Below are 26,304 nucleotides of genomic sequence, written 5' to 3'. Positions count from 1 at the left end.
AGTATGAATGGGGTTGTCTCGAAAAATGGGGAGCAGGAGGACGTGAGGGGCCTTTCAATGTGTCTCCCTGACTCGTCATTCCGGCTGCAACCTAGTCATGCAAGTCTGATCATCTAGTCAAATACTATTTTTCACCCAATTAATTCCTGAACTCTTCCATGACCCCATTTCATGCCAGTTTATTTTAAGCTGCCACTTTCCTGGAGCCGTGCCAATAAATTATTAGGAGATAGTCAGGTCTCTCTCTCTCTCCTCCAGCTGCTTTGTCTCTTCCCATCTTCCGGCTGGTACCTATACTGCCAGCGACTCACCACTGACTCGCCTGCGCGCTCAACCTGCTATTCCCTCCCACCCACCACCCACCTCGTGATTCCTTCATTGGCCCCAAAGGCTCCCTTAAAAGGAGAGCGTGCTCGACTTTGTTAAAAGACCACGGAAATCACAAACTGGAGGCTTGATGGGGAACTTGGAATAGCAGAAAGCTGGGGAAGGGGGCGGCGGCATGAGGTTTATTTCCGTTGTCTAATGGGGCTGCGACTAGATAACAAAGACTTTTGTTGTGCTCGTACCAGATATCACAGGGGAAGTGGAACTATGTCTTTGTTTGGACCAACGACTGCATGTCTCCCAGTCCTTGCGTTGACCTGGAGACATTAACGTAAAGCAAACACACCTGTGCGAAAAGACGCTGAGAATGGAGGCCTGCCATTTTCCGCCACCAGCACTCACATTCATACCGGAGGCATTCTTGATGATCCCAAAGACGTTTCGTTTTAGAGTTAAGCCTTCTAGCTGCCATGAGGGTAGAAAACAGAAAGATAAAATGCGTTCCGCTTGGAGCAGTCCCTGTCCTGCGTAAGTCTTCGCTCCCACCACACCTCTCCAATAACCCCTTCTAGGACAGTGGAGAAGGCACTCTGCTTCTGGCCGGCTAAAACTGTTTGCCCATTCACCTTTTGAGTGGGATCTACTGCAATAAGGTAAATTAAGATTGAGATGCCAGTGTAATTGCCGTCCCCTCATTACCCCAAATCGCCAGTGCGATCAGTCAGTCACCTTTTGGGACCCGTTCTCTCTTTTGTCTAGCAGAACATTATGGTCTGCTAGTGGGGCTGCTAAATATTTCGTTTGCGTTCTGAGAGCTGCAGTATATTTTTTAGAGCCAGGTCTGCCGCTCCTTCGAAGCACAGCAGCTGGGGATTGCAAAGTAGGCTGTGCCGCTCATTTCCACGGCCATAAACCTCTCGTCTCTGTTCCTTTCAGCTTATGACACCTGGTGTGGTGTGGCTCATGGCTGCACGAAGAAAATCGGGCTGAAGATATGTGGTAAGTGAAAAGATGCGCGCACAAAAAATCGTGTAGCTCCGGTCATATTCTCTCTGTGTCTGTGTCTCTTTCTCTTTCCTTCTCTCTCTCTCACCTCCTTCCCTCCTTCAGGCTTTGTCTTGAATCCATAACCATCCCCGAAGCTTTTTTTATCACTTGCTTAAGCCCATCATCGCTCTCTTTCTGAAGCAACTGGGTTGGCCGACCAGAGAAAAAGTAGGCCACCTCTTTTATCTGCAGATAAACGCGAGAAACGGGAACGAACCCGCAAAAAAACGTTTCTCCTCCCCTCTTCCTCCGCCCACGGAGAAGTGCGACGAGGCAACCATCAGCAATACCCCAAATTCGTTTTCAAGGAGGTGGTGGGATGGGCGGGCTGTGTGTCTGTGTAAGAGCGAAATTGGCGCTTCTCTCTAATCCTGTGTTAGAGGCTCTTGCGCCCTCTACTGTCCGACGCAAGCACAGACTGTCAGCAGCCAGGGCAAAGCGCAGCTGGAGGTAGAATTTACTGGTTCCCCGTTAAATTGACCTACTGGTGCTAGAAAACAACAACTGCGGCTGCTGGAAATACACCACAGGCCTTCTCCCCCCCCCCCCCAGGGCGTTTGAAGCGAGATGGGCGTTTAGCAGATGGATAGCGCGACACCTGTGTGCATTTGCAAGAGGTTCTTTAGACGCGAGATCCTCTGCCCAAAAAGAACTGCAGGTCCTTTTGCGCGTGCGATGCTGTTGGTTGATTAAACAGGGCTAGCTTTAGGAAGAAGGCATCTCCGCGATTCTGCTCCTCCTGTCCACCTCAAAGGGGGTAACTCCTCCTGAAGCCTCCGGGTATCCAGCTCCCTCCGGCGACCCTGTGAAATGGGGGCCGTCGAGGAAGGCTGGGGAAGGGGGTGTGGCGGCAGCGCACGACCGAAGGCGAGAGCGAGCAGCAGGAGGAAGGGAGCGCTTGCCAGGCGGCGAGTTGGGGCTGCTTTGCCACATCTCACTGTCTGAAATTTTTCAACCTTATCGGCCCAGAAAATACGGATCTCCTGGGGGAGAAAGATTAACGAGAGCCTTATTAAAGAGCCATTCGTCAGGCTGCTGCGTCCGGGAGATAGGAGGCTGGCAGCCAGTCAGCGCTCGGGTGTCTTGAAGTGAAGGGAGGAGGAAGGCCAGCAAATAATATGCCGTCAGATTGCACCCGCTACAGCAAGAGATTCATTTGCGGATAACGAGACTGTCTGCCTCTCTTTAGATTTCTTTATAACGCCTAGGAAAGAAGGGGGCGGGGTCGCCTAAGCCCAGCCAAACCTTGGTCCATGTTTTGTTTTTGGAGGTTTTAAATGCGTTTAACAAAAGCCCGGTCCTGTGTGCGCTTGCTGGTAAGAAAACCCCGCTGAACTCCATGGGGTTTACTCCCAGGAAAATACGCACAAACTCCCGGCCTTTCAACAGAAGCCCTTTGCGCGCTTATTTTTGGGAGTAAGGCTCTGGTTAGGGACTTGCTTCTGGGTAAACACACATAGGATCAGGCTGAGAGAGAAGCGCTTTCATCAAATCACGTGTGTGGGGCTGCACTTAAACATGCACTTGCATGCATGCACGCAAGCACGCACTCACACGTTTTTCACTAATATTTCAGCATGCCAGAGGGTGGTGGTGCATTTTAAAGACGACGAAAACACGCGGGAGTTTGGAGCCGGAATTAAGGCGCGTCTGAAAAGCACCAGCGCCGAGGTTGCTTTAACCCTTCCAGCCCTGCAGAGGTTGCCTTGGAGGCGAAGCAAGGACTGCTATTAACTTCTTCCTCTTCTATAAATAGCTCCTGATCTGGGCTTAATGGGCCGTTTCCTTGCTGGGCCCTTCAGTGGCTGGAGCGGCGAGGGTTTTTTCATCATCATTTTAATTTAGCTCGGCAAGCAGAACTGATAAAGTAACGCGCCGCTGCCTCTGGTTGCTAGACTACCGGGTTTATGGAGGGGCAACCCTTCTGCTGCCACTAAACAAATACAGACCGCTGAAAATACTGCGCGCTCTCTCAACGACCGTTGTCAATGCAGCACGGTGGGCAACAGCGCGATCTCCAAACCGGTCCAGCTGTTAAAGGCTTTAAATCCAGACCTGCAGAGTATAGAACGTTTTGGACTGAGCCGCAAAGTCCAGCTGGTGGTTTAGAGCAGTTAGTCTTTAAGGTGTCCCAAGACTCGTTTGGTGGTGGTGTTTTGTGGCCTGCGTTTCTTTATGATTTTTGCTCGGGGCGGGGTTGAGAGCGCCTGCATCCTCCCACATAATGAAATACATTTCTAAGCTAATTTAGAAATTTTAAACAACGGGACCTCCTTAAGCTGCAGCCATTTGATCGCTGTTAGATTGTTCGTTGGTTTCAGGCTTCCCTATGGGAAAAGGACAGGGTGAGGTGCGCGCAGATTAGTTAGATCCACTTTAATTCTTTCCATATTAAATTCAAAAGAGTCTGATTTCTCACAGTTGGGAATCAAATTTCCATCGTGTGTGTGTGTATGTAAATCCCTTCGTTGCGTCTGGCGCTTCCAAACGTCGCCGGTTGCTGGGCCATTAAGGACTTTCAAGTCGATTACCCTGCGCGATTGATCAGTTAATTAGCCAGCCCATCAAAGCGAGTATTATGGTCTCTCAAGGCAGGCGCTGGCTGGCGGGTGCTTCCTGGAGCAAAAACGTGCCGACTTATAGGGGACCAATCACCCGTTTTGTCCAGAGTTGTGCAGGCGTCTCGCCGGACTTGAGGCACCTAACCCAGATGTCTGTGCAACGCCGAAGTAACTTTCGCGAAAGGCAGACCTAACTGAAAAGCGGACTGAAGATTATTATTTTTTTAAGCCAGCCGTGAATAAATTATTATGGAGGTGATGCTGTGCATCTTGGTCTAACCGGAAAGGCAGAAGATGTGAGAAAATTACTGTATTTAAGCTCAGGAATATTCGCATTTCTTTTTCCGGCGCCCACACCACCCGTGGATACAAGATTTTCCGTTTGAGATATTATATAAACCAGGCCTGGAAAACTTGCTGCACTGCTCCCTGCTGCTGGAGCCTAACATCCACCCATAATCCATTGACCGTACTACCTGATGGGCTTTTGAGTCCATCGACTTCCGGAGGGCTGCCGGTTCCTCACCTCTACGGTGAATTATAATCTCCTCCCTGAGAACTAGCAACTCTGTTTGAGGATCCCGGTTCCTCAAGCTCCTTCGGTGTCTGCAAAAAGAGGGAGGGGCAAGAGATCTGGGGATCCCACCAGGGGGACGAAGTCATTCAGAGATCTGAATTGAGATCAAATCCTACAGAATTTGATTTACTTCTGAAAAAGCACTTGTCAGACAGCGCTGCTCCCTTGCCTTGACTGTCTTTTAGCGCCTACAAACTCTGGCGGGGGTGATCGCACCCTGAAAATAGTTATTCACATAAATAAGTAAGTAAATGCAAAGCGGCCTCGCCTCAACTTCTTTTGATTTCAGCAGACTTTCCGATTTCTCCCCGTGGAGTTTCCAGGGACGCGAAGTCTGGAATAAAGGGGCGTCTCGCCAAGACTGCGACCGCCAACTCAGTGTGACTTAGGTGGCTGCAATCCTTTACCTGGAACTGTGACTCAATGGAACTTGCTTCTTGAGTAAAGAGACATGTTTAGAATTGCGCTCTTATCCCAAAGTAAGAGTGCAAAGGATTGCCGCACAATTGGGAAGAAAGGCCACCGAAATCCAGCGGGATATATTTTCCCCAAATATAACGGGTTTAGGATTTGTGCTGCTTGATCGATGCTGACCACGCCTAGGCATGTTTATTCAGGGAAATAAGTCGCGCTGCGTCCTGTGGAAATCACTCCTAAGTAAATGCGCGCAGGATGAAGAATTGCCGAACGCGATGGTGCCAAAGAACAGAACAGGGAACATGAGGCCATATTGTATTTTTATATATCTCACCTGTCCCCTAAAGACGTCAAGGAGATTTGAACAGCCCCTCCCCGCTTGGTACATCACTCTGACACCTAGTTAGGGAAGTTCTCGAAGGACACAAGAGGTCTTATTCGGAAGTGTCCAAAGCAAGAAAAATAAAAGAAACACACAAGACATATCCCTTCTGTTCAGCCCAGTAGAAACCACAGAGATCTTAAAACTACCGCAAAAGTTACCACAGTGCATCCCGGAAGCTATACACTAATAGAAAGTGTTTTACGGGAGGTTTGAAAACCCACTAGGAACGAAGCAGAGAACACTTCCAGCGGGACGCAGCATAGAGGCCACACACTACTTCCTGTGAGATGGTGGATACATTGGTTTAATAAATGAATAAATAAATAAATCCGTTAACTTGCAAACCAGTTAAACTGCAGTCGTTCGACCTGAACAGTATTTACGAAAGCAGGACCCATGAAACTGTTTCCTTTTATGCAAGTTTAGATTCTTAAAACTTTTCAGTACCATCCAGGCTTGTGCCCTTGGGTCGGTTTCGGTGTTTCGCATTCATTCATGATGCCCAATGGAAATAAATGCCTGGTTCAATTTATGTTCAAAGGTACAGAAGGACTAGGGGAACTTCTCTATTCTGAGGCGAACCAGAGTGGAAAGTAATTTATTCTCTGTTGCCCCCAGTGCTTCTTTTCCCGGTATAATTATTTAATTCGAGTATTCAAATCGTTTTGTTGCCATTCTTCCATTTTGGTATTTTGTTGCGTGTTCCTTTGTCTCTTAGACCCAACTCGCAGCCGGAAGGAATACGCTGCTTGTTTTAGAAAGAAGCGAACCCAACGCCCTTCCCCATCAGCCAATCAGAGTGAAGTAGGACTCCTTTCCTAATTGGCTATGCTCTCCTTTATGTAATGTGAGCCGCGCTCGGATTTATCCAATGAGGCTTCAGTAGAACATTCACAAAATTTCTGCGGTGGTTCTTGGGTGGGCGGACTATAGAACGCAGTCGCTCTCGTTTCTAGTCCTCATGGCCTCTGTAATAGAGCGAGGTCGAAAACGAAAAGGCTGCGGAAGGTTGGGTCGCTTTCTCTCAAAGGTGGTCCATGGAGACCTTAAGCTAGGGGGCGGTCTGTCAGAGAGCGCTATAGTGGAGCTGGGATTTTGTTATTCCTTCCTGCCATAGCTGTCAACTTTCCCCTTTTTTTTAAGGGAAATCCTATTCGGAATAAGGGAATTTGCCTTTTTTTAAAAAGGGAAACGTTTAAAAAAGGGAAAGCTATGCTTCCTGCTTCCGCTCTATCTTATGAGCAACCCACTCCTGTGGTCCCAATGGAGACAGACTGGTCTAGTAGTCAAAAGTCATAGCCCTCCCTTTGACTATAGAGCAGTATTATTATTTAAATAAACACCTTATAGTTTTCGATGTTCGAATCCAGAATAGGATGAGCTGTGTTTAAAGAGTCTCTCTCGTTCGCTCGCTCACACAAACACACAAATTGTCATTTTTCTATAACTATGCCTCTCAGTAGTTTAATACTATTTTCTCTAAGACCTTTAAATCTTGCTCTGAAAATAATTGGCTTCCTTTTATATGCCCAGTAGCGTCAGATCAAGTCGAATTACCTTCTAGGAGAGTGGGGAAGGGAGAGACAATCTACTGTAAAATAATTGCCCAATTTGTACCTATTACTTCAACGTCGCGTGGATGCAGCAACCTGGTTAACTTTATTAGCTGAAGATTTCCTGATACATCATCCTCACAGAAGTTCAATTTGGTTTGTTTTTTAAAACAAGAATAACTGATTAAAATCTTTAAATGGGAGGAGGAAAGGGGGGGCAGCCATGGCTGGCTCTAGACAGGCCGCGCTAGATCTCGTTTTAATTAACTTTTCTGGAAATGAGCAGCGTTGGACTCCCGCCCTCCTTTCTGGATGCACCGAAGGACGGAAAGAATAGCACAACTAGTACAGTTGATGGTTATCAAGTAAGCCTCGCCAAGGAGAAATAGAAGAAATCCAATGCGGCAGACAGGGACGCTCCTGTTATCTGTGCCACTTGTTCAAGGAGACCGACGGGTCTACTAAATTCTTAGGGCCACGATCTAACGAAGTGAAGCCCCCTTTAATTCCTGGAGTTCATTGGTGATCTGAGAGTGATTGACTTTGGCTGAATTCTCGGCTCTTTATACGTAAACAGGTAAAGGACCCTTGGACGGTTAAGCGCAAAGGCGACTATGGGGTTGCTGCGCTCATCTCGCTTTCAGGCAGAGGGAGCTGCGTTTGTCCACAGAGAGCTTTCTGGGTCATGTGGCCAGCAGGACTAAACCGCTTCTGGCACAACAGAACACCTTGAGGGAAGCCAGAGCGTACGGAAATGCCTTTTACCTTCCTGCTGCAACGATATCTATTTATCTACTTGCACTGGCGTGCTTTCCAACTGCTAGGTTGGGAGGAGCTGGGACAGAGCCACGGGAGCTCAGCATCTTGCGGGGATCCAAACCCTCAACTTTCTGATAGGCAAGCCCAAAAGGCACAGTGATTTAGACCACAGCGCCACCTGCGTCCTTCTTTATAGCCACGACCACGCGATACCATTGCTCACGCGTTGCTCCACATTTTAATCCTTTGCTGAAAGGCCAAACCCCATTCCAATACGCTTTGTGGGGGCTTCAGCTCAAGGGACCCCCCCCGTTATCATTCTTTCAGTTGTTGGCAAGCTCAGTGCCTTTTGGAATTGAAGAAGGCTGATGTCCTCTCCAGTGCATCAAGCGCGCGCGCACAGAGCACACGCGCACTCATGGAACCGTATTCTTTGGAGAACAGCGACCCCTTCCTGTCTCTTTACGCACCAAAAAAACCTAAACTGAACTTGGAGAGACATAAATGATAGGGGGAGACTTAGGTTCAATTTCCCCACTCACGGGGTGATCTTGAGCTTCTCTTTGCCAGGGCTTTATTATTAGTATTAGTATTAGCATTATTTTATCCATACTCTGCTTATCTGTCTGGGTTTCCCCAGTCACTTTGTGGGGAGAATTCCTCTCCGACCGCTTTTAGAGCAAGAGGGAGGGGAGCTGTGGCTCCTCCAGAAATTTATGGGACTCCACCTCCCATCGGTTGCAGCCAGCATGCCAAATGGGTCATGGTGGATGGGAGTTGTAGTCCAGAAACATTGGGAGCACCAGTAGCTTCCCGATCGCTGCTAAATGCGGCGCATTCGTTCCTCTCTCGCTTTTTGAGCAGAAATCTAAAGTTAAGATTGCGGGAGTTTGCCTGTCACAAGCGGGGACCTCTGGTGGATGAGTCAGTGGAGTCACGTTTTGCAGCCTTCCTCGGCTGAAAACTTTATTTTAAAAAGCAAGCTCCCCCCTCTCTTCGGTCCGATGCGCGCGCGCTTTAGCGAAGACGCAACACCTCCCAAGTTTATTCTTGGCACCGTGTGCTTTCGCCTTGAAAGGGAGCGCCTGCTGACACGTGCCTTTCTGTAAACCCCACCCGCGTCCCCCTCTCCTGCCTCCCACTGAAGTCAGCGGGACGTTTTGCCTTGGGCTACTCCTTGCAATGGGGGGGGGAGGGGGGAGGCCTGGCTGTCATCACGAGGAAGGAACCGCGAGGGCGTGAGTGAGCCGGAAGAAAAGGAAGCGCGTCCCAAAATCGTGAGCCTGAGTCAGAGTGACAGGAGAAGACAGAAAGAGCGACTGCTTTGGGGGGCTTCCCCTCCCGCACCGGCACTTGCACGCACGTCTTCCTCTTCGACTGACGACGCAGTTCTTCGAAGGAAGCTATGGAATCCCCACTGAAGGCAACAGCAGAGAAGGCAACCACTTGGTTCCAATCAGGCCTAATCGTTGCTAGCTATGCTCAGAGTAGACCCTCCAGTCTACTAACCTAACGCCCATTATTTTCAATAGCCCTACCCTTGTTTGGGCAGAAACATGCAATGCTAGTGTCCATTCCGTGTTACAGCATCGGTACATCTAACCTCCTCTGTCTTGTCTACACGAGCTGGCTGCGGCCTTCTGGGACTTCAGGAAAGGCTCTTTCCCATCCCCTTCGTGGAGATGCTGCGAGTTGAACCCACGACCTTCTGGATGCACAGCAGGGGCTCTGCCGCTGAGCTACAGGCTCAGGGCCACCCATTCTACACTCACGAGTGGGACTTGCTTCGGATTAAACGTTTCCCAGGAGTGGGGTGTCCTGCTCCTCCATCGGGTTTCTTTGCACCTAAAACGTTTCTGAATAGGAGCTAACTTTCGTTATGGCTTAATTTATTATCTCAGAGGAGCTTTCCCCATCCCCCTTTTACAGTGGCAGCCTACGCACGTTTACTCAGAAGTAAATCGCACTATGCTGAATGTGGCTTCAACCTAGATAGAAGTCTGAATAGATTGGAAGCCTTGATTATGGTTATTATGATTATTGAGTTTTTAAAAAGTAATAATCAGAAATAAATAAGAATAAACATGTGCACCCCATTCCCGGAGGCCATTCCATTGCAACTATCCAACGTCCCAAAATTTCAACACCTCTTGCGATGATTTTGACCCCTTTCCGTTTTAACTACAAATTCTACAAACACCCTCCATATCTCCTCAAAATCATTTCTCCTGCATATTCCCCGTCTTACCTTAATGGCACATGTTAATTTATCATAAATAGCTATATCCCATACCTCTTTATACCATTCTTCCATTCTGGAAGGAAGACTGGGAGCCTTAAACATGAAGTACAGTTATTTTTATGTCTTAATTTTTTTTTTTAAGTAACCAAAGTGAAGAGAGAATCCTGTTCGGAAAGTCTCTCTTTTTTTAAAGGTTATATAAAAACAAGTGTTGAGGTCGTTCTCCTTTTATTTTGAATTCGTTTGCGTCGAAATCTATCGCAGTTATGTGCGTTGCGAGCTTAATACTGACGAACTGATGGGGGGGCGCATTCATTCACGCCCCCTACCCCCGCCCCTTCCCACGAAAGAAATAATTATCTTTGAGCGCAGCCTTCCAACATATAGATTAGCCTCCGAGGTGGTCCCATTGAAGCCAGGCATAATAGGGCATCTGTTCCCATGGCAACGAAAAGCAAACCCGGAAAGCTGGGAGAGAGTCTGACGGGAGCCCGGAAGCATTGACCGATTAATCAGCAGCCGCCGGGGACCGACGCAGTGGCGTAGCGTGGGGGGTGCAGGGGGGCCGGCCGCACCGGGCTCAACATCTGGGGGTTAGGGTTAGGGGGCGCAAATCCACGGGTTAGGGGGCACAAATTACTTACCTTGCCCCGGTGCTGACAACCCACGCTACGCCACTGGACCGACGGACGCGCATTCGCCGTGGATTTCAGAGCGCGAGCGCCGAACTAGATTTCCTGAAGGGGAGCCCATCCTAAAGCCTGGTCCTATGTGTCTGTTAGCTTAGAAATTAGTCCAATCTCAGTGGGACTCGCTCCCTGGCAAAGCGTGCGCAGTACTAAGTACCGCACTCATTTCAGTTTCACATTTGATGAGGATTGAGCTTCCCACACACACACTCATTTTTCTCCGCTTTGGGGGGTCACGGACCTTTCCCCTAAATCGATGTCTCCAGCAACAAGGAAGAAGAAATCTCAGTGAGGCTGCTCTCCTTTGTTATGCTAAGGCTGCGATCCTAACCGTTTCTGCCCTGAAGGAAGAAGTGCTACAGAATTCAATTCAAATGGGGCTTTTAGTTATTGTTTGGTCGTTTAGTGGTGTCCGACTCTTTGTGACCCCATGGACCAGAGCACGCCTGGCACTCCTGTCTTCCACTGCCTCCCGCAGTTTGTCAAACTCATGCTGGTAGCTTCGAGAACACTGTCCAACCATATCGTCCTCTGCCGTCCCCTTCTCCTTGTGCCCTCCATCTTTCCCAACATCAGGGTCTTTTCCAGGGAGTCTTCTCTTCTCATGAGGTGGCCAGAGTATTGGAGCCTGAGCTTCAGGATCTGTCCTTCCAGTGAGCACCCAGGGCTGATTTCCTTCAGAATGGAGAGGTTTGATCTTCTTGCAGTCCATTGGACTCTCAAGAGTCTCCTCCAGCATCATAATTCAAAAGCATCAATTCTTCGGCGATCAGCCTTTTTATGGTTCAGCTCTCACTTCCATACATCACTACTGGGAAAGCCATAGCTTTAACTATACGGACCCTTGTTGGCAACTCTCGGGGAAATGGGGTTAGGGTTGCAGTTTAACATGGAAATAAAGCTTTATTCAGAAAAGTGGGTCTTAGAGACACTTAGAGAAAGAGGCGGCCCTTTACTGTTAAACCGTCCGATAGACACCTCCGCAATATCTCTCCCGTAGGTTGAATGCTATCGATTTGAACAGCGCTGCTGATCGGCCTTTGAAATCAATACAACCGTTGCCAGCGGTGTGCCTGAACCTTTCGCTGTTCTGCGTTCCCGGGTTTGGAAAACTAGCACCGCCACACAATCGTCCACCTTCCAGGAGTAGTAGTTGTTATTATTTATTTAATTTGTATACGCCCTTTATCCCACGGTCACACGGCGGTTCATCGCAGAAAATTAGGAAACAAGAACACAAAATGCATAACAATAAGATAAGACCAAACAAAAGCAAACCAATCACACACACCCTCCCACAAACGCTTTTAAAATGCCATTGTTGTTGTTGTTTAGTCGTTTAGTCGTGTCCGACTCTTCGTGACCCCATGGACCCAGAGCACACCAGGCACTTCTGTCTTCCACTACCTCCCGCAGTTTGGTCAAATAAAAGGCCATAGACTGTTTAATCAGCCAAAGGTTAGGTTAAAGAGGAGCGTTTTCGCCTGGCGCCTAAAGGTGCATAATGAAGGCACCAGGCGAGCCGCCCTGGGGAGAGCATTCCACAAACTGGGAGCCACCGCAGAAAAGGCCCTGTTCTCCTGTTGCCACCCTCCCTGCCACTGGAGGAGGGAGCACACAAAAGCCTCAGATGAGGATCACTGGGTCCGAGGTGGTTCATATGGGGCCGGTTTCACTGGTGGTGGTGTATCCTGGATAAGTAAAAGCCAGACTGCAGGCCATACCTTCCAAGGGAGTTGGGGATTCTGCGCTTAGTGCGTACACACCCCTGTATGACTGCAGTGGAAATCACTTCCGAAAACTGTGAAGTTCGCGTCCAGCTGTGTGTTCCAGGACTGACTACGAAACCAGAGAGGCTTAAAAGCAGCGCGGGGGGGGTGCGTTTCCCAGATTCTGCTGTTTCGGAGAGGTTACTTTTTTAGTATTCCAAAAAACAAACCCCCTTTTCGTTTGCTTGGCTTCAATGGCCGCCCATGGCCCCTATCACAGTCCAGGCAGTCCGGACGGGGCCCCTTTCGCCTGAAGTCCACAAAACTTCCACCGCTGGGGAAGGAAAGTTGGGACGAGGTGGGGGCCTCTTGCCAGGATGCCATTGACTTCGTCCGGATCTTTCCCCTCCTGTCTCTCTTTTGGAGGAGTGGCATCTGTCCGATCGATTTAACAAGGATTTGCCATTGCACTAAATGACGAAAAATTGCGCGCGCGGTCTCCCCCCCCCCCCCGCACCCCGTCCTTTTTTTCTTGCCTGACTGGCTTTTTGCAGCTGATGTCCTTTGAGCGCTCCTTCCTCGGGGCGAGTTGTCTCTCCCCATAAATACTCTCCCTCTCCGACCTCGATAGGGGAGATCCTCTAGAACCAGCCCCACTGCGGGAACGGGCGGTGGGGTCTGGCAAAGCAGGAACCAGTTTGGGGGGGTGGGGGGAGCAGGTGTGTCTGGGTGCTTTGCTGGGTGGGGTTGTCAGCAGCACGGAGGGTCTCCTTCGTTCACCCCTCCCTGCTAACTCTCCTGAGCTGCTCGGTGGTTCTTTTGCTAAGCCAAGATGTTGGGAAGCGAGATCAAGCCTCCTCTGACCTGTCCGCCTTGTAATAACGATGTAGGGTTCTTGCAAAGGAACAACAGCCTGGAAGACAAGAGCCGGCTGGTGAGCGCGCTCAAGGAAAGGCAATCTTCCAAGAACCTGCTGGCCTGCGAGAACAGCGAGAAGGAAACCCGGTTCCGGAGGACCGAGACGGACTTCTCAAACCTCTACGCCCGGGGTAAATAAATCCTTCTTCTTCTTCTTCTTTCCCAGGTAGGGCACAGTCCCACTAACAGGGGCTCCTTTCCCAAAAGGAAAGGGGAAGCGTTGAGTTGTCTGATCTTGAGTCATACCATTGGTCCACTGAACTAGCAGAGGCTCTTCAGAGTTTCAGCCTGAAGATGCTGAGGACTGGACATGAGACTTTCTTAATGAAAAACAGTTCTCAACCTATAGCCCTTCTCCTAAAGATACAGGCACATTGCTTAAGAGAACCATTGGTCCATTGGTAGCTCAGTGATTGATTGCCCTGGCTGGCCTTGATCTCAGAAAGGGGATATTTCCCACCCTACCTGGAGAATGCTGGGCTGGGTGAATTTGAGACCTTCTGCATCCCACCACTGAATTATGGCCCTTCCCTAATATTTGAGGGGGGGACAGGGGGGAGGAGAGAGATGGTCCATAGAGGTCAAAGGCTGCAATCCTAACTCCACTTTCCAGTGAGTAAACCCCGTGGATTTCAGTAGGATTGCTTCTGAGTAGACATGGTTGGGATTGCGCTGATGGGGAATTATGCACAGAGTGAAGAAAGAGAAGTGTCCCCTCACCCAACACACACACGCTTTCTCACACAACTTAAAATGGGAGTCGTCCACTGAAGCTGATTGACAGGAGAATCACCAATACAGGCAAAAGGGAGTCTTTATCTATCCCAAGTATATTAATGTATTAGAGTCAACTCAATAAGTGAGTTGCATTGAACTCAAGGTGGCTTACTCCCAGGTAAGTGGGGTTAGCGTAGCAGCTTTAGATGCCATTATAATAGTGGGGATTGGACAAAATTCATGGCTTGTCAGCCACCATAGCTATATGAAGCTTCCATGTGCAGAGACATTAACAGCAGTTGCTGGGGTAGGGTACACAATGTGTGGGAAGTGTTGCCTTCATGACTTGCTTATATGGGCTTCCAGGGGCACTTGCCTGATCAGACATCTGCTGGTAACAGCACACTAGGCTGGGAAAGCTTTAATTCTCCCCCCCCCCCATTTTTTTTATTAATTTTCAAAAAAAAATTAAACAAACAAACAAACATAAATCTCAACCGTATTAAAACCAAACTTAGTAACATTGTTAAGTGACTTCCTCGTGTCCCCCTGGTTGAATTTCAATGTATATCATTTTGACGGTTTTCCAAAACCAATATTCTTCTAAAATTAACTTAATCACTTAACATCTTTCTTTCATTCCAATTCAGCATTAAACATATTAATTCAACACATTACCTGTTTAAATCCTAAGCCTATCTATTATTTGCAAGCATCTCCAATTAATTTAACTTAACATATTTAACTAAATAGTCTTTAATTTTTTTCCATTCTTCCTGGTAATCCTCCTCCTTCTGGTCACGGACTCTTCCAGTCAGGTCTGCTAGCTCTGAAAAATCCATCATCTTCATCTGCTAGTCTAGGAAGGCTTTAATTCTGGTGCAGCAGGGCTCTTAGCTAGCAGCCCCCATTTAAGCGGAAACGTGACAGTAGTACTGTGATGACTCCATAGAAGTGAAAGGAAACACACTTTGTACGAAAGCAGAGGCATTCCTATCTTTTTCAGGCGTTTCCGGCTTTGAGTCATGCATGCAGATTGTGTAGCTCAGGGTTTGACGAAGCTGAATTCAAATTCAGCACCAAGGAGAGCTCCTACAGAGCAGCATGTAAAATCAAGGGCCAGAGGTGGCCTTTTGAGCTGCTCCGTCCGTCCCAGTTCCTGCCAACATAGCAGTTCAAAAGCACATCAAAGTGCAAGTAGATAAATAGGTACCGCTCCCGCAGGAAGGTTAACGGCATTTCCGTGCGCTGCTCTGGTTCGTCAGAAGCGGCTTAGTCATGCTGGCCACATGATCCAGAAGCTGTATGCTGGCACCCTCGGCCAGTAAAGCGAGATGAGCGCCTTAACCCCAGAGTCATCAGCGACTGGACCTAATGGTCAGGGGTCCCTTTACCATTATCTTTACCTCTAATCCACTTCTCCTGTACTCCTCTCCCTTTATTGGGGTCCTAGGAACATATAAAACAGCAAACCCAGCCATACTGTAGGCTCTGACTGCAGCAGGCAGTGTGCTTTTGGTGTCCAAGTAGCTGCTTCCCACAATAACCACCATTTAGGTAGGTCAGAAGCTGCTGAAAGACCACAGTCATGATTCTACATGTACACTGAAAAGGTGTAGACATTAATTATTCAAGACTGTTTCAGATCGCTTGCCATGTGGAGTTAAATTTATGAATTTCAGAAACACACACTGCAATCAACAGATCTGAATCTACACAGTAGGAGCCTTCAACTACTGTATATAAGCAAAGATGCACTAAAGCTAGTTATATTCATGCTTGTGGGTGGTTTCCAAAGATATAAAACATATAGCAAGCTGTTAATACACCCCAAATGTAAGATAAATGTATTTGAATGAGTGGGGTTTTTGTGGGGGAGGGGAGATTGAGATAGAAGGAGCTCAGTAATTTCTAACATTAAGAGGCACAGACCTTCCTGGAAGTAAACCACCAACACACAAGGGGATAGTTTATAGTTGCCCAGTGATGCAGGAAAGGCACTCTGTACATGCTCAGAGACACTTGCTCTTCAGAGAGACAATTGTGTTAGTTTGTTGTCGCAAAACAAAAAGGAGGCCTGAAGCACTTTGAGGACTATTAGATTTGTCACAACACAAGGTTTTGTGGGCTTCAAACTCTACCATCAGACACATATTATCTTTGTTCTGTTCTTGAGTATGGAAGGAAATATTGAAAACAATGGGGCCAGAGTTCAACAGGAGCAACAGCCTGTGTAACTATTCTGACTGGGTCCCTGTATTTTTAATAGCTTGCTTAGAAGCAGAAATTCAGCAAGTGGCCTCATCATCCTCCATCGCCACCTCCCCACCGGATAATATAATATATAATATAATCTGACAGACTGAGGATAACACTTCATGCCTCTGACCAAGCAGGCTCTGGTTAGTTCATGAAATTTTATGCCATAGTAAATCTGTTAGTTTTTAAGATGCCACAAAGTGTTGTTCTGCATAGTTCTTCATAGTCCCAGGTCATATAAAGCAGGCAGAGTTGTGTGTGTTTTGGTTCACACTACACTCATTTTTTGGCTAAAAACCAACAACCATTAAATCAGGGTGCACTAACCTTTCTGAGAACTGAGATGGAATCCTTTTCTTCCCTACACTTCTTGCATTTCTCCAGTTAAAGGGCTACCTTCCTGGGGAGGGGGGGCTTGAGACAGGTGTGCCAACTGTTTTTCAATTAGGAATCTAGTGCCTTTAACAGTTGTGTGACAGACAAAAATCCAGCAAGTTACTTTCTCTCTTTCTTTTGCAAAACCACTGCCAGTCAGTGCCCACAATACTAGTGTTAGCTGGATCAATGGTCCGTCTTAATATAGCGCAGCTTCCTAGAATCCCAGAATTATAGAGTTGGAAGGGACCATGAGGGTCACCTAGTCCAACTCTCTCTCTTTTTTTTAAAGTAATATTTATTAAAGGTTTAAGGATTACAGAAAGAAAAAAAGAAAAAAAGAAAGTTAAACAAAACAAAACAATACATTGCAATAAAGAAAAAAACAGAGAACACTACTTATCTTAACAAAACAGAAACAGAAACAATTAAAAAACACATCGAATATTCCCATAGCTTATCTTTCATTTACTTGTTTCATTGACCTCCTCACACCTCCCTTTTTTGTATTCTAGTTCAGTTAGCTATTTCAGCAAATCCTTTCCACCTTTCTCAGTTTTGTCCTATAATTTGTCTTGACACAATCTAACCTTACTTTCACCCCTTTAGCCCATTAACAATCTATTTTTACTTAATCCTTTATAACATTTCTGCTAAAGCCATATAACTTCATTCCAACATCCTTCTAACATTCATTAATTTTACAATGTTTCTGTAAATAATCTTTAAATTTCTTCCAATCTTCTTCCACCGTACTCTTCTCCCTGGTCTTGGATTCTGCCAGTCATTTCCGCCAGTTCCATGTAGTCCATCAACTTCATCTGCCATTCTTCCTGGGTTGGTAGATCTTGTGTTCTCCAGTGCTTTGCAATCAGTATTCTTGCTGCTGTTGTAGCATACATAAAGAAACACCTAGTCCAACTCTCTGCAATGCAGAAAGATTTCACTCAACCTGGGGGCTTGAACATACAACTCTGGGATTAAGTGGGCCCTGGCTCTACATAAGTTAGAGATACCTTCCCTAGATGCAGTGATGAGGAGAGTGAGTATGGAGACAAGGACACTCTTGCTTCCGGGGGGAGGGGGGAGGAAATAATCCAGAGCACCACATCCTGTTTTCACATGTGTGTGTACTAACACAGATCAGAATATTCACATCTCCCCAAAGCATGCATTGAAAGAACACAGAAATTCCATCCATTTTCCTGTTTAGCTACCCTGTTCTTGAGCACAGAGAGGATGAAGGGCTTTAGTGGTCTTAAGTTTGCATATTGGTATGCTAGTGGGAGCTATTCTGGATTAACCAATGGCGCTGTGGGTTAAACCACAGAGCCTTGGGCTTGCTGATCAGAAGGTCGGCGGTTCGAATCCCCGAGACGGGGTGAGCTCCCGTTGTTCGGTCCCTGCTCCTGCCAACCTAGCAGTTTGAAAGCACATCAAAGTGCAAGTAGATAAATAGGTACCGCTCCGGCAGGAAGGTAAACGGCATTTCTGTGTGCTGCTCTGGTTCGCCAGAAGCGGCTTAGTCATGCTGGCCACATGACCCGGAAGCTGTATGCCGGCTCCCTCGGCCAATAAAGTGAGATGAGTGCCACAACCCCAGAGTCGGTCACGACTGAACCTATGGTCAGGGGTCCCTTTACCTTTACCTTTAGCAAAAGACAGTCAGTGTGGTGTTGCATTTAAGAGGGTCGGTCAGCAACATGTTGCACTGTTTCTTGTTAGTTGTATAGTTTTGCTGATCCAAAAAATAATTTAAAAAACACGGTAAAAAGAGTGTTGGCTGCTGGGGAGACCCAGATTCAAAGTCCCACTTGGTCAAAAAGCTTGAGGTACAACATGGGGCCACTCATTCCATCTCTCGGTCTTTCCTTTTTCACAGGGTTGTTGTGAAGATAGTGCAGGTGACTTGTTAAGAGTCTGTGTACTTCCTTGAGCTCCTTGAAGGAAAACCAGGGTATAATTGTACTCAGTCAATAAACATGCACTTAGGAGTAGCTTGGCAAAAGAGGATGACATGGGGGGTGGGGAGATATTGCACACCCTCTTGTTGGCCTCCCTTAACAGGGCTGTTGTTGTTTTATTGGTCCCTTCCTCAGATCTGCTGCCAGCTAAGAATGGTGAGGAGCAGACGGTGCAATTCCTCCTGGAGGTGGTGGACATTCTCCTGACGTATGTGAGGAAGACCTTCGACAGGTCCACCAAAGTCCTGGACTTCCACCACCCACACCAGCTCCTGGAGGGCATGGAAGGCTTCAACCTTGAGCTCTCTGACAACCCAGAGTCACTCGAGCAGATCCTGGTGGACTGCAGGGACACACTGAAATACGGAGTCAGGACAGGTGAGAGAATGCCCTGGAGCCCTGTCCAGAAGTGAGGGATATGTGGGCAAGGGCTTCTGCCAGGCCAGAGTCTGAAGGCACACAAGTTGTGGCACCCTGGCTGAAACCAAGAGCATTTGGGTCTGGCTAATGCCCAGATGACAGACCACCGGGGAGCCAAATACCGTATTTTTCGCTCCATAAGACACACTTTTTTCCTCCTAAAAAGTAAGGGGAAATGTCTCTGTGTCTTATGGAGTGAATGTGTGGTCCCTGGAGCCAAATTGCCCAGGGGCGAAAAGCAGATCATGCCTTTTTTTTTTTTTAAGAAAGAAGGAAGGGGGTGTTGAAACAAAACCGCTGAGCAGCTGATCGGCAAGCGATTGGGAGGGATAAGGGACTCTAGATATAAAGGAGGCTGCCTGGGAGGGGGGAGGTAAAAGCACATGGATCCTCAGGATTTTTGCACTGGGTCACCCCATATTCACCATCAGATCACATAGCATGTCCGTGGCTATAGCCTGCATCAAAAAATCATGCATCCACTGTTTTGTGGGGCCGCAATGGCATGGATCCACATGGATTCGCAGGATTTTTGCATTGGGCTAACCCAAACTGACCGTCAAATCACATATCATGTCTGTGGCCACAGCATGAACCACAAAAATCATACATCCACCATTTCGTTCAGAATATTTTGTTTCTTGTTTTCCTCCTCCAAAAACTATGTGCGTCTTATGGTCAGGTGTGTCTTATGGGGTGAAAAATATTGTATATACCACCTTCAGTTCCATCATGGAAGAAATACCCAAATATAAATGTCAAAAAAGAAAAGGAAAGGAAAAACACTTCTCTTATCCCACATACTTCCAAAAAGGAAAGAAAAAGAGTCTTATGCTCTCATACTGAGTGAACTTAATTTTGATGCCTTTCTTCCTGGTTTCCAAGAAAGATGTTAAAGATTGGGGTGCGAGTTAGCTGGGTAGAGGTGGTCTGAACCAAACAGTTGTTTCTGTGGACTTTGGTAAAAGTGCAATGGCTGTGATCAGGGTCAGCCCAAGACATTTTGGTTCCTGGGGTAAACCACAAGGGAGAAATAAAGATCTACATTGGGAACAAGGGTGAGAGGAGACCAGCAGTGCCTGGTCTATTCTCCAAAAAGCCACCATGGGGGTGGGATTGGGCAGGGGGCTGCCAAGGAGGCAGCAGGTCCAACTTCCATCAAGTATACTGGGGCAGTGGGCAGTGCATTCCTTGGAGGCTGGATCTGCTGCCCCTGTAGATCTTGCCACCCGAGGCGGTCACTTCACCTTGCCTCATAGGTTGGTTGGGCCTGGTTGTGATCCTAGCTGGCACACTTTCCTGAGAGCAATTCCTTCTGAACTCAGAGGGACTGGCTTCTGACAGGAGCACTACAGAGAGAGGAGGAGGGTATAAGGTGTCCCCCCCCTATATTTCTGACTACATTATTTTCCAGGAATGTCTATAAATCTGGGTATATTATGAAGCATATAAAAAGCAGCAGTGGCAAATGCTTTTAAAATGCACTGCTTCCCCCCTGCAGCTTAACTTGAATATATGCAAGAAGCAGGCTTTCAAATTTGTCTGTGAATTTGGCTCCCCACTCCACCACCCTACCTGTCAGACTAAGGAAACCTGCCCACCATGGTAATACAGCTTCCCTATAGGGTCATACTGCAAGCCTGTGCTTTCCTGTGCATGGGGCCTGAATCTCTCTTTCTCTCTCTCTCTCTCTCCCCCCCCCCCATACATATATATATAGAGAGAGAGCTCTCCCTTTCGAAGTGACTCTTGCCTTGTTGCCTGCAGTAGGTAGACTGCTGGGCAGTTCCGTTTGTCACTCAGATGGGCATTTTTGTAGTGTTGGGTGTAGACAGTGCAGACAAGCACATTTGAAAAGTCGTAATCCCTTTCACTTGATGAAATGCAAGCGGCGTGTATCTCGGGGGAACGATATCATTAGGTAAATGAGGGCATAAATGACACTGAATTTGCAGTTTTTCTTCTTTATGTTCCCAAGACATTTAATGCCAAAAAGCAAAGAAAGGAAAGGGGGAGAATTTGGTTTCTTGTGATCATTAATACCTGGCCGCCCTTCTGATAACTCATCGGGCAAGGGGAGTCTCCGGTTTCCAGGTCTTTTCCGATAAAGGTATCAAATGTAATCTTCCCCTATTCATTTGTGAGTGTGAGTTTTTCTCAGGCCAACTTACATGTAATTTTCAAGAAGGGGTGTGTGAGTGTTTTAAATCTCACAGGGGAGCTGTCCAGCAGAGTCAGCAAAGTTTCACAAGCAAGTTCTGGTGCTGAATAGCAGGTGAACTATCCAAGAGACCAGTGTGGGGTCATGAAGCAGTTACACCAGCAGCTTCCAGGAAGCAGCGGAGGGTTTCTGTAGTGAGCCAGGCTACCCCACGCTTCTTGGTGAAGCCTTGATCTTAATCATACTTAAGGTGATGCATTCAGAAGAGGGCTGTGCCATTAGATATGAGCTACTGTTTGGACACGGGTGGCGCTGTGGGTTAAACCACAGAGCCTAGGACTTGCTGATCAGAAGGTCAGCGGTTCAAATCCCCGCGACGGGGTGAGCTCCCATTGTTCAGTCCCAGCTCCTGCCAACCTAGCAGTTTGAAAGCACCTCGAAGTGCAAGTAGATAAATAGGTACCGCTCTAGCGGGAAGGTAAACACCGTTTCCGTGCACTGCTCTGGTTCGCCAGAAGCGGCTTAGTTATGCTGGCCACATGACCCGGAAGCTGTACACCGGCTTCCTTGGCCAATAAAGCGAGATGAACGCCACAACCCCAGAGTTGGCCACGACTGGACCCAATGGTCAGGGGTCCCTTTACCTTTACCTTACTGTTTGGACTCATTTTCGTTTTTGTTTCTGATGATAAGCACAAAGAAGCTAGAGCTGGAGGAATGAGTCCAGTTGAGGTGCATTATGAAAGAACTCTGGGTGGAGTATAATCTCAGAGGCTCCCTTGGGATGCCCTGACCCCTTTACAGCCTGGCTCGGGGCATCAACTTTTAATTTATATTAAAAAGCCAGTTGTTCAAAGTTCTTCCTTGGGAATCTTGTTCAGGAAAGAATGGGGCAAAATGATGTTCCCATGCCCTGAACTTAGCCTGAGTAGAGTGTTCTATGCACTTACAACTATTTATAAAGTGCAGTGGAGCAAGGAAACAAAAGTATTTTTTGAGCTGGAAACTACTTTTTATCACAGAATAGGTGTCAGAAAAAGGACAACAGCTACCATACTCTGCTCCAGTATTTATTACTTTTTTCATTTATAACCTGCTTTCTTCCATCATGGAACCCACGGTGGTATAAACATGGTTCTTGGGAGGTCTATTCAAGTAATAACCAAACCTAGACCTGGTCTGGTGAGATGGCGGTAGTCTCATGTGCCTTGTCCTGGATATTATGACACAGTGCAATGACAGCAGAGCATGCCAGAATCCCCAGGCTGAAATCAGCCACTGTCAACACATATGATGCTACTCAGCACTGAAACAGAACATCACATGAGGCAGCTCAGCCACCTGCCATTTTGAAGGATTTACCAGCTCCCATGGGATCAAATAATATTTGATAGTTGGGAGCTAAAATGGGTAGGTAATACAGTGCAGCACATCATGGTGGACCTATCCATTGCCTTACATTGCTGCTATGGCTAGATTGGCACTGCACACTCTCCATGCTGTTACTCTTTTAAGACCTGGGTATTCGCAGCTGAGCAGTTACCAGATGTAATATAGCTTCATACTGCATTCTGTATGAATACACATAAATTCCAGAAGGATGGTTACCCAAACTTTACTTGACTGCCTTTGTGAAAGAACTGACGCACAGCGTAAATTAATAATGCAGAGTTTTTAATTGAATAAAAGCTTTACTGAGTTAAAATAAACTTCTTCATAAACGACATGGTTCCAAACAGTTTGACTGAGATTACATACAGACTCTGCTCACAACTGAAGCAGACTGAGAGATGCTGGAACTGAGTTCTGGTAAGTTCTGGCTGAAAAATGCCCTGGTTATGTGTGACTAACTATAGTTGGATTGGGACCTTGTGCTTTGCTTTCATAACAGGTTGTTGAAAAGACAACTGTTGTATTTCTTTAAGTGCCAGTCAGACATGCCTGCCATCCTCAGTTCAAAGGTCATATTTAAAGTCAGGTGACCCAGGCGATCAGATTTGTGGGGAGGAGAGTGTGCTGGGTTCAGGGCATGCCTGACGCTAGTTTTCTACTTTCATATTTTCTTTTTTGCCATCATGGTGCAACACCATTTGGATTTTCAACCTTGGGCATCAAATCATCTTGGACTACCTCCAGATGTTGATTTCCTTGGAGTAAACATTATATCTTGCTAGTTGAATCCAGTTGTTCATTTTTTTGTTTTAATCACAGTATGAAGGATTTAATTTTGCAATACTTACAGAATGAACAGGTTTGGGTTAAGTCTTCCTAGTAGGGAGGGATGATGTGGCCACTGAATACCTGTTTTCACTGAAGTCATGAAAAAATAGTTCAGTGATTAGATTTAGATTTTTCTAGGGCCTTTTGAGTGTGTGCATCAAACCTTAATGTGAGTCCTAATATGATCTGACAGTGTTCTTCTCTGCTACTGGGCACCAGGCAGCTTTATGAACTTGTGTCAGAAAAAGCCATTAGGTTGTCAGCATGGTTTTGCATGAAATACGTTTTCTGAATTACCTTCCGTCTCTCACTCTCAAAACCGATACTTTTAAGAAACTAATTTTCTTTCTGAAGGTCACTTGAATAAAGCTCGTTGGTTGAAAATAGGAAACAAAAGATACTCCTTAAATTGTGGACCTCTTTTGCTTCCATGATCTGGCTATAAGAAAGGGGTTGGCAGTCTTTTAATCAGCTGCTAAATAAATATGCAATCAGCCACCCTGAATGGAAGGTCTCGAAATTATGTTTTCCTAATAGGACGCTAGAGGGAAAGGATGCTGTGACAGGTGTCCGCTATATTTTTGAATTCGTTAGTAATAATAGAAGATATACAATAATTAAAATATTTATAGAACTGCAGTCAAAATATAAAATGAGGCATCCCAGAGTTGCTTCTACCTTTTTGTGATTCATTGCTTGTAAGGCTACAAATGCAACCCTATGCATGTCTACTTGGAAGTAAGTTTCATTAAAAATATAATGGTGCTTATTCCAAGATTAGTGGGTATGGAATTTCAGTCTTAAAGAAGAGCAGAGGTAAAGAAATAATTACTATACAATAAGCAATCTGAACCACAGATCCATCCCTATTTATTGAGACTTAATTTTAATGCATATAAATCAAATGCTGGTGCATTCTAGATAAACACACTTCTCTGAAAAGGAGTAGATGACTGCATGGAGTTAACTATTGCATTTCCCATTTCCCACCTACCTAAATTATAAACATGTATCCTTATTGTAACTAGTAATAACAAACAGTAGTATTTCTAGTTTGAAGGCATAACTTTATGCAACACATTTTGTCCTGGATCATTTGGGGGGGGGGCTACTGATAGAAGAATATGAAACCCCAGAGAACAGAAGCAATGCAGATGCATAGATAATATGCATGTTTCCTTTAGATGGTGTCATTTGTTTTTCTAGGTCACCCTCGCTTTTTCAACCAGCTTTCTACAGGGCTTGATATCATTGGCTTGGCTGGAGAATGGCTGACGTCTACTGCTAATACAAACATGTAAGTACCTTAGGACTTTTCTCTCTGCAGTATGTTGATGTAGATGTTGGATGTTGGACTACAGTTCCCATCATCCCTGACCATGTTCTGTGGGCTGGGGCCAATGGGAATTGAAGTCCAACAAAGCTAGAGGGCACAAGGCTTAGCTATCCTTGGGATAGAGCATCACTTCAGTGTGCTAAAAACAAAGACAGATGAATTGGTTAGACTGTCTCTGTTTATTTTTTTTCTCCTCTTGGGTTTGGACTCTGTTCTAAGTAGACAAGGATATTTAAGAGTGTGTATATGGATATGTAGATAGATTAATTAGGGGTTTAACTTCTGTGATACCGTGGCACCTAGACCATATCAAGAAAATTAAGGGACTTGCAGGGTCATGCTGTTCTATGACATGGGTGTAGCCAGGATTTTTGTTAGGGGAGCAGGACCGGGGGGGGGGGGCAGAACCGACATGATTGGTCAGTTAGTTAAGTATTTCTATTGTTTTACTTGATGTAGGGGAGGCATCTACACCCATGTTCTATGGTGTGGATAAATCTATGGGAGGTTGGCAGGTGGAGGGATGGAAACAGGCAGCAGAGCTAAATATCCACAATAAATAGTTCTAGAAATTCATTGGGTGCATCATCTATTTATCTTCACAACAAATGGATAGGAGGTTGAAACTGCTTGCTGTGCACACATTAGGAAAAGTAGCGTAAGCACTCCAGCTGCTGCTGCTGCTGCTGCTAACCCCCCACCTTGGGAGATAATCAGGGAAAAGCTGATCCATCTTCTCCACTTTTAGAAATTTCTCCTGGTTCCTTTGATAGGTTCATTTCACATGCTCTGAATGAGAAATTAAACCAATACACAACCTAGGCATAATAACATTTATCTGAACCTGGCTCAAGGTTTACCTCTGTCTGCCTTTGAACTTGTCCTGAGTATATTCAATGTTGTTGTGGGGTGGTTAAGATTTCTTTTTGGAAATCTTGGAATTAGAAGGCGTGCTGGCTACAAACCTGAAACTAGTTGTTTGTTTGTTTGTTTGTTTTTGTTTGTTTGTTTGTTTTAAAGATAACCAGAATATCTGGAGGAGTCACACTTTCATATTTTCTGTATTAAAAGGAGGGCTAAAGTTGAGTTACAATCAAAACCTTCCACTGGAATTGATGTATAAAAACAAAATGTGCTCAGAAGGTGAGGAGAGACCAGAACTAGATTTTAAGGTTATTTTTTAATCACCCGTAGAAGCAGTTGGTAAGACACTCTTCATTGATGCAGAATGGATTAAGAACCAGAAAGTGGAGTGATAACATACTCAGCTGAATTATTAGTCTCCGTGTTATGCTTTAACATAGTGCAAAGAAGGACTTTCAGTAGCAGAGGAGGAAATTACAACTGTAGCTAGCGTTAGATTCCATCATTTTATGAAATGCAATTATCTTCATTGATACGGAGGTTGCAGGGGAAAAAGTTAAAATGAAGTTCAAGGTGATTGTTGGTATCAGCCCCCAGACCTACTGAAAGGCATGGAAAGCGGGTGTGAGACATGCCTGGAGGCAGTTTGAAATTGTGTATTGATTTGCATGGGCTTTAGAAAGTGTGACATGAGTGTACTCCAAATACTCATCAGCGATCAAAAGGCAGGTTTCTATTTCAGACCGCTGTTAGATGTGTGCAGTGATGACTACATTTATAAGCAGCTGAAAAATCTCACCAGAT

General features: G+C 46.2%; 1 protein-coding gene across 4 annotated transcripts in view; it reads left to right on the top strand.

The window, feature by feature from the left end:
* Positions 1-26,304, top strand: part of GAD1 (glutamate decarboxylase 1) — a 53,388-nt gene that overhangs the window by 5,939 nt on the left and 21,145 nt on the right. For all 4 annotated transcript variants that reach the window (XM_081922356.1, XM_081922357.1, XM_081922359.1 and 1 more), the window contains exons 3-6: positions 1,264-1,326; positions 13,157-13,315; positions 18,635-18,877; positions 24,507-24,597. In XM_081922356.1, the coding sequence (XP_081778482.1) occupies positions 1,264-1,326; positions 13,157-13,315; positions 18,635-18,877; positions 24,507-24,597 (556 nt within the window). The remainder of the gene's footprint in view (positions 1-1,263; positions 1,327-13,156; positions 13,316-18,634; positions 18,878-24,506; positions 24,598-26,304) is intronic.

The sequence above is a fragment of the Podarcis melisellensis genome (assembly GCF_964234715.1).
Source record: "Podarcis melisellensis genome assembly, chromosome: 1".
Lineage (NCBI taxonomy): Eukaryota > Metazoa > Chordata > Lepidosauria > Squamata > Lacertidae > Podarcis > Podarcis melisellensis.
The sequence above is the reverse complement of the archived record's forward strand: the minus strand, read 5'-3'. Positions and strand labels throughout refer to the sequence as shown.